A 13,923-nucleotide genomic window follows, 5' to 3' on the forward strand; every position below is an offset into this window, starting at 1 on the left:
GAGAGAGAGAGAGAGAGAGAGAGAGAGAGAGAGAGAGAGAGAGAGAGAGAGAGAGAGAGAGAGAGACCCAACACCCACATGGCAGCTCATATGACTCCAATCTCAGGGTATCTGACACCCTTATCTGGCCTCCACATGCACCAGGCATGCACATGAAGCACAGACATGGATGAATGCAAAACACTCATAAACAAAAAATAATAAAATAAGTAAGTTAAGGGTAAAATAAATAAATGAAAATAATAGATTTTGTTATTGTTTTCTTGAAATGTCTTTTGTAACCCTGGCTAGCATTAAACTCCTTAAACTTCTCCTGCCTCCACATTCTGAAAACAGAGATTATTCCACACCCATCTAAGAAGAGGTAGTGGTGGGGGGGAGTTTATGGCACTTAACTGTTGCTCAAAGTCACAAGGTTGCATCATCCCAACCTAACAGCCTCTACCTCTATGTTCAATATTCTTCACTTAGTATGGGTTTCTATTATGAAAAGGCACCATGACCACCACAACTCCTATAAAGGAAAACATGTAACTGAGTCTAACTTACAGTTCAGAGGTTCAGTCCACTGTTATCATGGTGGGAAGAATGGTGGCTTACAGGTGCTGGGGAAGGACCTGAGAGTGCTACATCTGGATCTGAAGGCAGTAGAAGCAACTATGTGCTAGACTGGGAGTAACTTGACCATATGAGGCTTCACAGCCCACCCCACAGTGACACACCTCCTCCAACAAGCTCTGCCTCCTGATAGTGTCACTCCCTATGGGCCAAGCATTCAAACATATGAGTCAACGGGGAGTGGGGGTGGGGGCAGAGGTCATTCTATTCAAACCACCACGATTCCACAGTTGAAGGAATAAAATCAGTTTTCTGTGCTGATATGAGAATAAGACAATAGACTTTTTTTATATGTAGAGCTATAAGTGGATACAATGTACTCAGAAAAAGAGCCTTTAAAGTTATCTTTCCTTTCCTGACTTTTGAAAATCATGGAAAATGGAGTAAAATATTTGAAATACTCATTTCAGAAACTGAGTAATTTGAGGCCATTGCTTTTTGAGTCTTGAAGTCAATGAATATATCCCAAGATAAATAATTTCTACATCTCAATGTCTTAAAATTTGCTGTCAACTGGATCTGAGTTTCACTTGACATTGTCATCTAAAATTATATGGCAGTAATGCATTTCAAACATTTCACAATGGCTCCCTGTTGATTCCACAAAACTCCGGTAAGCAATAAAAGACCTTTCTCCTCTAAGCTGTATTTGCAAGTGTCAGGGAAGCACACATACATTTGCTTAGCTTTGTCACCACAGAATTCTTAGTATTCAGATGCTTTCCACCTATTTAACTAGGGAGAGAACCTGTTCCCTCTAACTGCTTGCATATGAATATATGCGAAGTAGATAGTGTTCAGCCATATAAAGGATCTTACACTGTATTATTTATCAGAATGTCAGTGTTCATTAGAGGTGTTTCTAATATATTGTGCATATGTAACTCATCACAGTCTGTATGTGTTGCCAGTATCTTGCTCTAGAGAAAAGTTCCAAAGGTAAACTTAGTTTCTAATTTCTCAGGTCTCAAGAAGTGATTTTTTTTTCTTGTGAAGGCAAGAAAGTACCAGCCTGAACTGTCCTTTGCTGCACTTCTTAAAGTGGACCTTCCATAGGAGGTCCATTTGAGCCAGGTATCTAGGATGTGCTGAGTGTTAATATTTCAGCAATCTCTACAGTATAGCATCCTCTGCTTTTCTCCCCCGTAATTTCTTGCAATTGCTTGATATCTGAAATCAAGGAAAGAAAAATGCATAGGTGGTTAAGAGTGAAAAGGAGAACACATTTAGAGAGGCTAGCACAATGAAAAGTTTCTGGGTTTGTAATTCCAATCACTGTATGAGAACATCATCAGACAAGGCATGTGGAAGAGCACCTTTGGTCCCTTCAAGCTATATGTAGAATAAGAATGTAGAAAGGTGTTCGGATAAAGACATCCTGACCTATCTGAATTTAGACTCTTGGCACAAAATCCTCTGACATGGAAATATCTAAAGGCAGACAGACCACAACTGAGTGTTGTCAAAGGTGGATTATGATCAAAAAGTGACCCAATTCAGTGATGTCAACCCCCTGGAGTGACTGCATCTCTAAAACTGAAGATACAGAAACACAGCATGTGAGCAATTGTATGGATGGAACCTATACATATGAGCAATTGTATGGATGGGACCTGTACATATGAGCAATTGTATGGATGGGACCTGTACATATGAGCAATTGTATGGATGGGACCTGTACATATGAGCAATTGTATGGATGGGAACCTGTACATATGAGCAATTGTATGGATAGGAACCTATACATATGAGCAGTTGTATGAATGGNACCTGTACATATGAGCAATTGTATGGATGGGAACCTGTACATATGAGCAATTGTATGGATAGGAACCTATACATATGAGCAGTTGTATGAATGGGAACCTGTACATATGAACAATTGTATGAATGGGACTAGTGCATATGAGCAATTGTATGGATGGGGACTGGTACAGGTTCTTGTCCATGCTAAGCAAAAGCTCTGTAACCATGCTACACCTCATCCTCCAGCTCCCAAATCATTTAAAGCACATGACAGACAAATGGGAGGATGTGTTTCCTACACAATGCTGTCCCCATCTCCACTTAATACAACCTGGCTATCAGGCAAAAATAGAATGATTAAACAATGTGTCTAAAATCACAAAGCCCATGGGTGACTAGTATCACCTTCTTTCACTTGCCCAGACAGAAATCAAGAGAGAGGAATCAATCCCTCAGACTGCATAATTAGAACAGAGACAATTATAACCAAAACTGACTTTAGAGAAAGGGACATTATGAAATACAGCCCAGCAGAACAGGAAAATACTTTCAAATGAACTGTCCTATTGGACAAGATATGTAGGAAAGGAGAATCTGTGCAGATTTCTGGACCACATGTATCCTTGAGTACAAAAGTCAGAAAAAAAGATAGCAAGAAACAAAGAAATAAGGTAAACATGGATGGGCCAGGAGTTTCAAAACAGAAACTATTGAAGGGTAAATAAAAGACAGACGTGAGGTCTAAACAGTGTGCACAGAGCGCAGAGATCCGGCAAGATTACATAATGAAGTCAAGAGAGTGTAAAGGCAAACACTAACACAGTCAAGTTGAAGTATAAAAGGGAGATTGCACCAGAGATTAAGATAAATAAAATAATAAGGCATTGTTCCAGTACATAAGGAAGGAAAGGTCAATGGAAAAATAAAGGGGGCCTCTGAGAGGCTACTGGAGTAATTGACAGAAGAGGCAGACAAAGCTCTTCAAGGAAAAAGAAGTAACTGGAGGCTGTGGCTGCCTCAGAGCTCCCCAAGGCTACTAGAAGGGAGAAGAGGCAAGGACTCACAATCTGTAGCTAGACTGTAGGGATGTGGGGTGGGGGAGGGTGATGCAAGGGAGGAAAGAATCTATGTGTGAAATAGATGACCACAGCATGAAGTACTGAAGTCAGAGAAGTGTGTGTGTGTGTGTGTGTGTGTGACACACACACACACACACACACACACACTTACACACACACACACCATTGTCTCTGGGACAGTGCCCAGGATACCTAGGGAAACAGAATAGTGCCTTGCATGGAGTGAACTGAGGATGGAGGGCTGTGTGTGTGTGTGTGTGTGTGTGTGTGTGTGTGAGAGAGAGAGAGAGAGAGAGAGACAGAGAGACAGAGAGACAGAGAGACAAAGAGACAGAGAGACAGAGAGAGACAGAGAGACAGAGAGAGACAGAGAGAGACAGAGAGACAGAGAGAGACAGAGAGAGACAGAGAGACAGAAACAGAGAGACAGAGAAACAGAGACAGAGAGAGAGACAGAGAAAGAGAGAGAGAGGAGGGAAGGAATGAGCAGAGGAAGTTGGTGGGAAGGAAGAAGGGGAAAGTGAATAGGGAAACAAGGAAAGAACATTTAAAAATATTCTGAGCCAAATATCAAGGTGAGTGAAAAGGGACAACACTAATATGCCATAAAAGAAAAGGTATGAGGGAGTTAGGGGTGACTGTGCTCTCCATCCCATAGATCTGGCTGGGGGCTGAATGAATGCAGACAGCAGAGTTCTAACTCCAAAGTAAGGGGTAACTGTGTAATCTTGTATCTGGGTAAAGGATTTTTTAGTGCCATTTGTCTGAAACCCTGTACAGAAGCGACTAGCAATGCAAAGTTCCTGCTTCTAGGTTTCTTCTTTAGTAACTTCCTTTATACCTTATACCATTCCTACTATAATAACAACCAACTTTCATCCAAGTCCTAAGTCATCTTCATCATCCACACATCTAGTGCCATCACCTGAACACACATACAGTCACACATTCACACAAAGGCACACAGAGACACACAAGTATAAAAAAGGCATACTCACAGAGTTGCACACAAGCACACGTACAGACACAAACACAGGCATACACACACACACGCACACACACAAAAGCACACATATAGGCACACACTCATGCACACACATGCAGGCACACACAAAAACACATAGGCATAGACATACACAGGTATACACACAGACACATACATAGACACAGAGACACAGACACACACAGGCACACACATAGAGAAGCACACACACAGGCACACACACACACATATAGAGGCATACAGGCACACACAGTGGCTCAGAAACAGACACAAACACACACAGAGAAACACACTGACACACACATAGCCCCTCTCCACACGCACACACAGAAGCACACATATAAGTATGCTTTCTCCCACGCACTGGTATTGAAGATAAGGCCTCAAACTTCTCACTATTGAAGCCTGCTTATAGCAATATGAATAGCCACCTTAAGTTTTTTAACAACTAGAAGGAAGTTACTTTGGTTTTTAGGTTTTTGGTAGCCCCCCCCCTTCCATTTTGCAAGAAAAATTAGCTATTTCACTTAGAATCAATCTTGGCAGCTGGTCTCTGGCCTCCGTTGTGTCCAGGAGTGCTCCTGTGGCCTTTCCATTTGAAATCCAAGTTTCTAGGTGCTTCCAGAGGCCATTGTGGGGTTCCAAAGCTTCACCCTCCCCAGGGTGAAAAGCAGGTACTAGAGGGCACTCCCAGAGGCTGCACCTGAGAACCGGCTCTCCCAGGGTTCCAGCAGCAACCCAAGAAGACCTGGAAGACCTGCTGAAGCCTCTGACACCATGGTGGTCAACTAACCTGGGTGAGGGACCACATTGGAAGCCCCCTACACTCAAAAGCAAAAGGTAAGAACCAATTGGAAAGCTGAGAGGGCCCGAGTTTTTCTCAAAATTCACAGGGCTTCCAAGGGAAGTCTCCACAGTGGCTTGTCCTTTGCTGTAAAGACACCCACCGCAAACAGCACTCAGGAATTTTGTCATAAACGTGTAGAAAAGAATGGAGAAGCAAAACAAGAAAGAAAGAAAAATTTAATTTTGGAAAAGTTTGTTGCAAGGAGGGATCAGTCTCTGGAGATAAAGTCACAACCATTGAATTCAAAGTCCTGGATGGCCTGGGGGATTTCCGCTCTCACTTTTGTGAGCTTGCCTATATGAAGGGTTGCGGTGGGGTGGGAAGGTGGAGTCACAGTTTCCTTATCAATCTCTAGTTGTTCTGACCCCACCTATGTTTGTCAAGAGGATAAAACAATATAATGCTTGTAAAAGACTGGTAACCTGACTAGCTCTCAATAAAATTAAGCAGTACTGTCAGTCTGTGTTATTCTTTCTTCTACAAAAAGATGATAAAAATTACAGCAACTTCTCTACTCGGGAGGCGACTTGTCCTTGGTATCAAATGAGCCAATACATTTGTTTTTCAGGCTAGCATAAAACTTTTTAAAGCGCTTGGTAAACAGAGGCTGTTGAACGGACTTTCAAAACCTCCTAAGCGAATGGAGTAGATAAAGTGCGAGCTCTTTTGGAACGCAGACATTTCTTGTCCCAAAAGGAGTAAATTTCTCCTGGAAAAAAAAGAAAAGAAAAGAAAAGAAAAAAGAAAAGAAAAAAGAAAAAGAAAGGGGGGCTTTGAGCAAAGAGAACTGGCTCCCTGCCTAAATGAGGGCAGCCAGCCTGGAGGCCTGCGGGGCATCGCGCCCTAGGGGACCGCGCCCTGCTGCCTGCGGGTGCGCACTCAGGACAAGATGAGCAGGCCTTACCGCTCTGGAGAGACATTCAGAGGGTTACCGAATTTGGCTGCGTCTGAGCGCTAGTCTTGGCTAGACAGCTGTTTGAGAAGAGCAAGGACACGCTCAGACAAGAGCCTGGACAACGAGTTTCACTGTTATCAAAGAGAAGATTTTAGACGAAGAGTCTCCCTATTTAATTTTCGACTAATACGTTCGCAAGGCTTTTTAATTGCTTGCAAATGCATTTTCTCTGTACGATTATGGAATCCGTGTTGCCTGTTGGCTGTTCGGCTGAGGCAGAATACAGATCGGTGTTAGGCTTTTGACAAACAGCTCAGAGGGAGGGGGAGGGGGAGGGTCAGGCTGGAGGAGGGAGAAAAGAAAAGGAAAGGGAAATTTTAAAAATCAGTGACAGCCCTTAAACCGAAATGACTGGAGAGTCTGACAGAAATGTCGATTTTCCCTACGTTTTGTAAAGTCACCTCAAAAAAAAAAAAAAAAAAAAAAAAAAAAAAAANAGAGAGAGAGAAAGAAAGAAAGAAAGAAAAGAAAAGAAAAAAGAAAAAAAAAGTCCTGCCTTTTCTCCTCTGCAATTGGGAAACATTTTTATGTAAAGTGGCCATTGGTTTGCTGAAGGTGAAGTGGTGAGGCACAGGGAGAGGAAAGAGTATCTAGACTCTTAAAAAAGGAAAAAGAAAAAAAGAAAGAACCAGAGGGGAAGCATGCTACTCACTAGAAAGGGGTGGGGTAGAGTGGGGGGACCAAAGGAGAAGGGGTGGGCATGTAAATGAGACAAGAGATGAGGGGTATTTAAATAAGTGAAGAGATGGGGTCCATAGAAAGGAGTCATTTTACACCATTTGAACTGTTTGGAGCACTTTTCTCCCAACTTTCCAATAGATTAAAAAGGGGAATCCAGTGGAGGTTTCAGATTCTGGATGGGAAGTCCAATGTAGCTGTCTGTTCACCCCTTAAAGAAAATAGCCCACTGCAGCTGCAAACATGGAAGTAGAGAAGAAAAGCATCCTTGTATGTTGGGGCCTCCCAGTTCTCTGTTACCACTAGACATTGTAAGTCCATGGACCAAGAGAAGTTCCAGGTCATGAAATTCCAGACGAATTGAAAGTTAGAGCCCCTGAGCTGGAGTACTAAGAAGAATCTCTTAGAGTTTCAAAGCTCTGGTTAGAAACCAACTCAGGAAGAATTCCTCAAAGGACTGGGGATCACCAAAGAGGGATCCCATGAGGAGCCCTATAGAGTCAGAGCAAGTCCAAGATAGGGCATAGAGGTCTTTCACCTGCTCTTTGCTCTAAAATTGTCCATTTTTTATATTCATCTCAAATAAGTCATCACAGAGGTAAAGGGCAAAAAGGAATCCACAGATTCAAATGAATACTTCTTGCTAATACTTGTGCAATGGACATTTCAGCTACTGAGTACTCTGCTGCTCTGTAGGTTAAACATCTCATCTACCTTTAGTATGTGCAGTGTTCCATTGTTTTCGCCAACAAGAACAATTTAGAAGCCAGGGGCTCCATGACAATGGAAAATGTCTCTTCTTTTGCACATTCATGCCTGCTTTGTGTGGCTACATGCACCAGTGGAATAGAATACACTGAACTCCATTCTTAGACAATGTACACAGATAGTTGCTTAAAGCATAACGTTAATGGATCAATCTTTCCTCTACTTTCCTCTTTAAAAAAAAAAGGAAAGGAAAGGAGAAAGAAGGAGGGAGGGAGAGTGGACAAATGTGGATAGAAGGGGACAGACTGGGAAAGAAAAGAAGATACATTTGTTAATTCCTTTGGTTAAATGTACCTAAGTGTGAGGTTGTGGTAGAAATTGCCCAAATAGAGGCTAGTACTGTGGCTCAGTAGTAGACAATATACTTAGTTTAAGGCCTGAGTTTGAATCCAGCACCCACACACACACACACACACACCATAAATCATGTTAAATATTTGCAATCATTACTCTACTTTATTTAATATGACATAAACAAATTGCTAAAAAGAAGCCCCAAGTAGGAGAGGGAGGAGAGGAGGATGAGGAAGAAGATAAAGAAAGCTACAAAAAAATAAATTATTAAAATTAGAGATAAGAGCTGAGATATCTGTCTGCTAATTGTTTGTCAATCTCAAACTTACAGGAGGTACATATCCTTTTAATGAAAATGCTTTAGAATAAATCCAAACTGAAACAAACTGCATGGTAGCAACCTAGAATCTCAGGCGAGAGAACATCAATTTCTCAAACTATTCTTTCAGCTCTGAATCCTAACCAAGGTAATAATTATTATTATTATAAATAATAAATATAAATAATGGTAATTATAAATAAATATAATAATATATAAGACGTTTTAGGGAAATCTCTTCTGTGATATGGGACAGGAGAACCAGAGAGGGGAAGAAAATCATGGCTGTTAACATAGACTTCTCCTTCTCAGGAGGTGTCAACTGGCAAGATTGTCTCACCTTCTTGTGTGCTACTTTGAGTAGGTATGCACTACCCTGGCCTGTAGCTGAGACCAGGATGTACACCACCAGTTTGTCTTTAGAAGGAGCCCCAGGCAGCCTGTCACCTTGAATTCTACATGCTGTGGCCAGTTAATTCAATTATAACACCCCCTGGAGAATGTGCAGCCAATCACTCTCCAAGAAAGGAGCAAAACAGAAAAAGAGGAATTAACTTTGCTCAAAAGCCCAGTCTTGACCCAAGTCAAGCAAGATGTCACATATTAATTTCTCAAGACTATTAATTGGATGAAAGGAGAATGGGAGGGGGAGATGTCTGACAGAAACAAATCCAGTGGCTTCACATCACACATATCAAGCATACCTGCCTGGATGAAGTTAATCATATAAGGGACACACCATGCAACCGCTAAGCAGATGGGAGGGAATGCTGACCAGTTAGTACATATGGCCCAGATGATTCCCCAACTATCCTTTCAGAGTGAAAAGTCCTTTTGTATTTAAAGTTGTTATAGTTGGGAGGAAGCAGTTGCCCACTGAAGTTCCCCCTTTGTCTAAGATGCTGGGAATGTGGGGGGAATATGAACCAACTCTAACAGAGCCTGAAAAAGTAGATCCTATAGCTAAAAGATGTTGTCCTTCCTGTTCCATCTCCCTTGGATGTATTTAACTATTTCTCTCACTCTATGGCCTTTAGTTTCCTCCCAAGCCCAAGAGTGTTCAGCAACTAACATAAAGAAACCCTGAATTCCCTTTATTTGGGTACTTAAAAGTTACTCGGGGAAGTGGTGTAGGTATTGGGAAAGCAACAGAGAAGTACAACTGCCAACAATTCAGTAATGCCATGAAGTATTCAGACAAAAGAAGCAACTAGAAGGCACCCTGTGATACACAGGGTGTAAACTTAGTTATCAAGAGCATCACGAGACTCATTGTGAAGAGATGTGATGCTGATCGCTCTCTCTGGAAGTAGGAATAAGTATGTTGATCAATGTTGCTCCAGAGCAAGCAGAGGCAGCCATGCTTTCCTAAGCCTTCCAGTTGTCCTAGAAGAGAAGGCTGTGCATCCATCCTCTCCTTGGACCCAAGCTAAAAGAAAAAAGCCCTTCACCTTAGCTGGAGACAGATGTTCCTGGCAGTTGGAAGTGCTGGGGACAGATGGGTTTTATTTGTCTGAGAAGGTAATATCCTTTCTTATTTGAATGCAGACTTCTTATGAAATTAACATTTCATAGATGTCTTATCTTTCACAAAAGTAGGTAGGAGGTCCTCCATATTCTTCTAGTGGGAATGAAGCTGAACTTTCTCAGGGGCAAGCATTCTGAGATAAGGTCACAGAATCAGGCTCCAGATCCTGTGGACGACTGTGTATGATCCTATTATCTATGTTCACTGTGGATAAGCTGTGAGAAATGGGCTCAGACCTAGCAAACAAAGACTCTAATGTAAGCATTTGGGGGCACAGGCTTTAAGCACCAACAATGCTCCTCTTCCCCTACTACTTAAAGACCACGTCCTACATTCTTCATTTTCCTCCTCACTGACCTTGCTTGAAAAGCCTTCTGATTTCAACAGTTAATGGTGGAATTTCAGGGTGGGGAGTGGAGATAAGTCCATCTTAACAAGGGGAGCAAATATTGGCTGCTGATGCTGTGTGGAAGTGAGGCATCTTGGATGTCTATTGCAGACAATGCATTTTAATTCTTGTCATGTGTCCTTATGTATAGAGCCAATAGCTCTGAGTGACAGGCCCAGCTACCCTGTGTGAGCATGCCCCAATAAACCCTCCCATACCAGCAACACCCCCCCCCAAAAAAGGGGGAAAAAAAAGCCACATGTCTGTTTGCCTGCGGCTTGTTATTAAGACACCTTCTCAGCTTAAACACTTAAAAGGGAACCAAATGAAATAGCAATTAAGACTGAATTACCCTGTCTATCTCTGAGATGAGCTGGTGGGTTCAGCTAGCCAGGCAGGATTTGGGTCTTTTATTTTTCCCCCCTTGAATAGGCAAGTCTGCTGATAAAACCTAGCAGAGCCTCTATATTTTGAACTTGTTGCTACCACACACACACACACACACACACACACACAGAGAGAGAGAGAGAGAGAGAGAGAGAGAGAGAGAGAGAGAGAGAGACCTTCAAGACACTAGATAACTCAGTGGATCAGCCTAAATTTTGGATGAAGTATAACTCTAAAACTGTTTGAAAGTTGAGAAACCTAGAAGAAATGGAAATAAGTGTGTGTGTGTGTGTGTGTGTGTGTGTGTGTGTGTGTGTTGCTGTTCCCTGTTCCTTTCCAGCACCCTCTTTGTAAATGTAATGCAAGTATTTGAGGGTTCTTTAGGGGTAATGTAACTGCTTCCCTTTGTTGAATGATCCACACTCCCACCTTCTAAAATAGAAATAAGGAGAGAGAGAGAGAGAGAGAGAGAGGGAGAGAGAGACAGACAGACAGACAGACAGACAGACAGACAGACAGACACAGACACACACAGAGAGAGGCAAACAAATAAAAAATAAAACAAACAAAAATCACACTGTTTACAAGAAAAGGAAAACGGGTAAAGGGGGAAACAGGCTGGGTGGAGGGTGAAAGACATTTACTTAAGTGTGCAATATCCTCACACAGTTTTATTCTCATACATTTTTCTAGTTGTCCCACTTCTTTGTAACAGAAACTTAGGACTGTCCATCATGATTATTTATCTTAAAAACTGCTAAAAATAAAAAATTTTAGCCACCACCTGGTGTTGCCTTTCAAGGATGAAGAACAGAAATTCAATGTAAATATGAGGAAAAAAAAAAAAGGGGGTATTGTTTTCACTTGGAAGAAGGCAGACATCCCAACTGGGCAAGACTGATTCCAATGCCTGTTGGAAAAAAAGATTAGCTTTCAGCATCCAGGGAGTGGAACCAATAGGAACAAGTGCCCAGTCATGTAAAAGAAAGGTTTAATTAATATATGTTTCTGTCTGTAAGCTGCATGCATTGGGGGCAGATTTTTATCTTCACAATAAAAATGTGTAAATGCTCTCTGCAGAGATGCATCCCCACCTCAGTCGGTATAGAAAAGCATGATAAAGGTTGTGGAAAATGGATAAAAATGTTGAAAGAACCCCCAGTTCCTTATTAGGCGAAGATACAATATTTATTCCTTGTCTCATGGGATAAATCTCTTCTGCCTATTGTCCTCCCCGTTCTCACTGCTGATGCTTAATTTTCAAAACTTCTATATTACCAAGGGACCTACGACATCAGCCAAAGAAATTCTCAGCAAGTACAAAATCTGTTCCAGGGAGCTGCTTTTGTGCAGAGGGAAAATTTTGTTCCTACAGGTTTTTAAGTGGGTACGAGGCAAGGAGCTATCTGATCCGGGCAAAACCATTACAGTTTAGATCTCTATCTACGGAACATTTTTTTTCTTCCTTTAAAAAAATTGGAAAATACAAGAAGTTTTGGATTTTTTTTTTCCTGATTCTTTTTTTGGAGGGGAAATTGCATCGTAAGCTTTTGGAGAAACCCATCATGTCAACTACCTTTCCCGGACTAGTCCACGATGCGGAGGTATTATTACTTTTTTTTTGTGTGTGTGTGTGTGTGAGCGCGCGCGCGTGAGTGTGTGAGTGTGTGGCGGCGGCGGTGGTGGTGGTGGCGGTGGTGGTGGCAGCTTCCCCTGCCTCTAATCTATATTGGACCGTTACGTTTAATTATAATCTGGCTTTCTGGAGAAGTTACGGAAGGGAACAGGAGAAAGTTCGTTATGACATCTGTCGCCAGGGAGGGCAACTCTCCTCCAAGTTAAACACCATTTGCAGTAATGAGGGAGAAACATAATCCTAACAATAAGGGGGGACGAGGAGAAAGCTAGAGAGACAGAAAGGATTCTCCGAAAGGCAAAGAAAGGGGACTGATGAGGGGGCAGTAGGTGGACGTGGGGGAGGGGGATGGAGAAGAACGCAGCGCATCCCTTTCAGAAGGGGTTTGTTCAAGAAATGGCACACAAGTGGCTACAGGGGCGAGCAAGTTGAACAATTTGCACGGACTGGGATTTTTAATATACGTGTATATATACAATTATATCTGTGGACGGTGATTTTTTTTTTTTTTTTTTTTGAGCAACCCAGGCTGAACACCTCCGCATGACCAGGAGGCATTTCGGTGCTAGGGTCTGGCTGGAGTAGTGAGGTGCATCCTAGCATTCTCTGCGTGTGGACTCTCCTGCTCCCCTAAGCCCCCAGTCACCTGCAAACCTGACTCCCAACGCCTAGCTCCCGGCACAAGTTGAGAATTCAAGGGTGTGAATGTATGTGAGTGTGTGTGTGAGTGTGTGTGTCTGTCTGTCTGTCTGTGTGACTGTGTGTGCATGTGTAATGTCGCCCGCACCTATATAGGGGGGGGGAGAATACCCCACCCCACCCCGCTCTCTCCACTGTGAAGACGAGGCCGCCCACCCCCAGTTCAACTGTGAGCGAAGTCTGCTTGGTGAATGCACTCACTGAGTCCGGCTGCTCTCCGGAGCCCAGCTCGCGCTCTCCTCCTTGGGAGAATCAGGGGAACCTCCCGACTCTGGGAGAGTGGAGCCTTGGTTGCAAAATGACAAACCTCAAGTTTTTCTGCTCTCCCCTTTCCCCCTCTTCCTTCCAGATACGTCACGACGGATCAAACAGCTACCGTTTGATGCAGCTTGGCTGTCTGGAGTCCGTAGCCAATTCCACGGTTGCCTATTCCTCCTCCTCTCCTTTAACTTACTCTACCACCGGCACCGAGTTTGCGTCCCCCTACTTCTCCACTAACCACCAGTACACCCCGCTCCACCACCAGTCCTTCCATTACGAGTTCCAGCACAGCCACCCGGCGGTCACTCCCGACGCCTACTCTCTGAACTCGCTCCACCACTCACAACAGTACTACCAGCAGATTCACCACGGGGAGCCCACCGACTTTATTAACCTGCACAATGCGCGGGCTCTCAAGTCCTCCTGCCTGGACGAGCAGAGGCGGGAGTTGGGCTGCCTCGATGCCTACCGCCGCCACGACCTGTCCCTCATGAGCCATGGCTCTCAGTATGGAATGCACCCAGATCAAAGACTCCTGCCAGGGCCCAGCCTGGGGCTGGCCGCCGCGGGAGCCGACGACTTGCAGGTAAATAAGCGTGCAGCGGATTTGTCTGCGCCCTCCCCTTGCCCTCCCCCTCCCGCTCTCCGTTAATGCTCTAGCTTTAAGTCTCTCTCTCTCTCTCTCTCTCTCTCTCTCTCTCTCTCTCTCTCTCTCTC

The 13,923-nt window shown here is 43.3% G+C and overlaps 1 protein-coding gene across 1 annotated transcript in view; it reads left to right on the top strand.

The window, feature by feature from the left end:
* The first annotated feature begins 11,660 nt into the window (after positions 1–11,660).
* Positions 11,661–13,923, top strand: part of Tfap2d (transcription factor AP-2 delta) — a 54,895-nt gene continuing 52,632 nt past the window's right edge. Inside the window, exons 1-2 of the mRNA XM_021198248.1 lie at positions 11,661–12,214; positions 13,295–13,792. Of these exons, the coding sequence (XP_021053907.1) occupies positions 12,176–12,214; positions 13,295–13,792 (537 nt within the window). The 5' untranslated portion in view covers positions 11,661–12,175. The remainder of the gene's footprint in view (positions 12,215–13,294; positions 13,793–13,923) is intronic.

The sequence above is a fragment of the Mus pahari genome, chromosome 5, assembly GCF_900095145.1.
Source record: "Mus pahari chromosome 5, PAHARI_EIJ_v1.1, whole genome shotgun sequence".
NCBI lineage: Eukaryota > Metazoa > Chordata > Mammalia > Rodentia > Muridae > Mus > Mus pahari.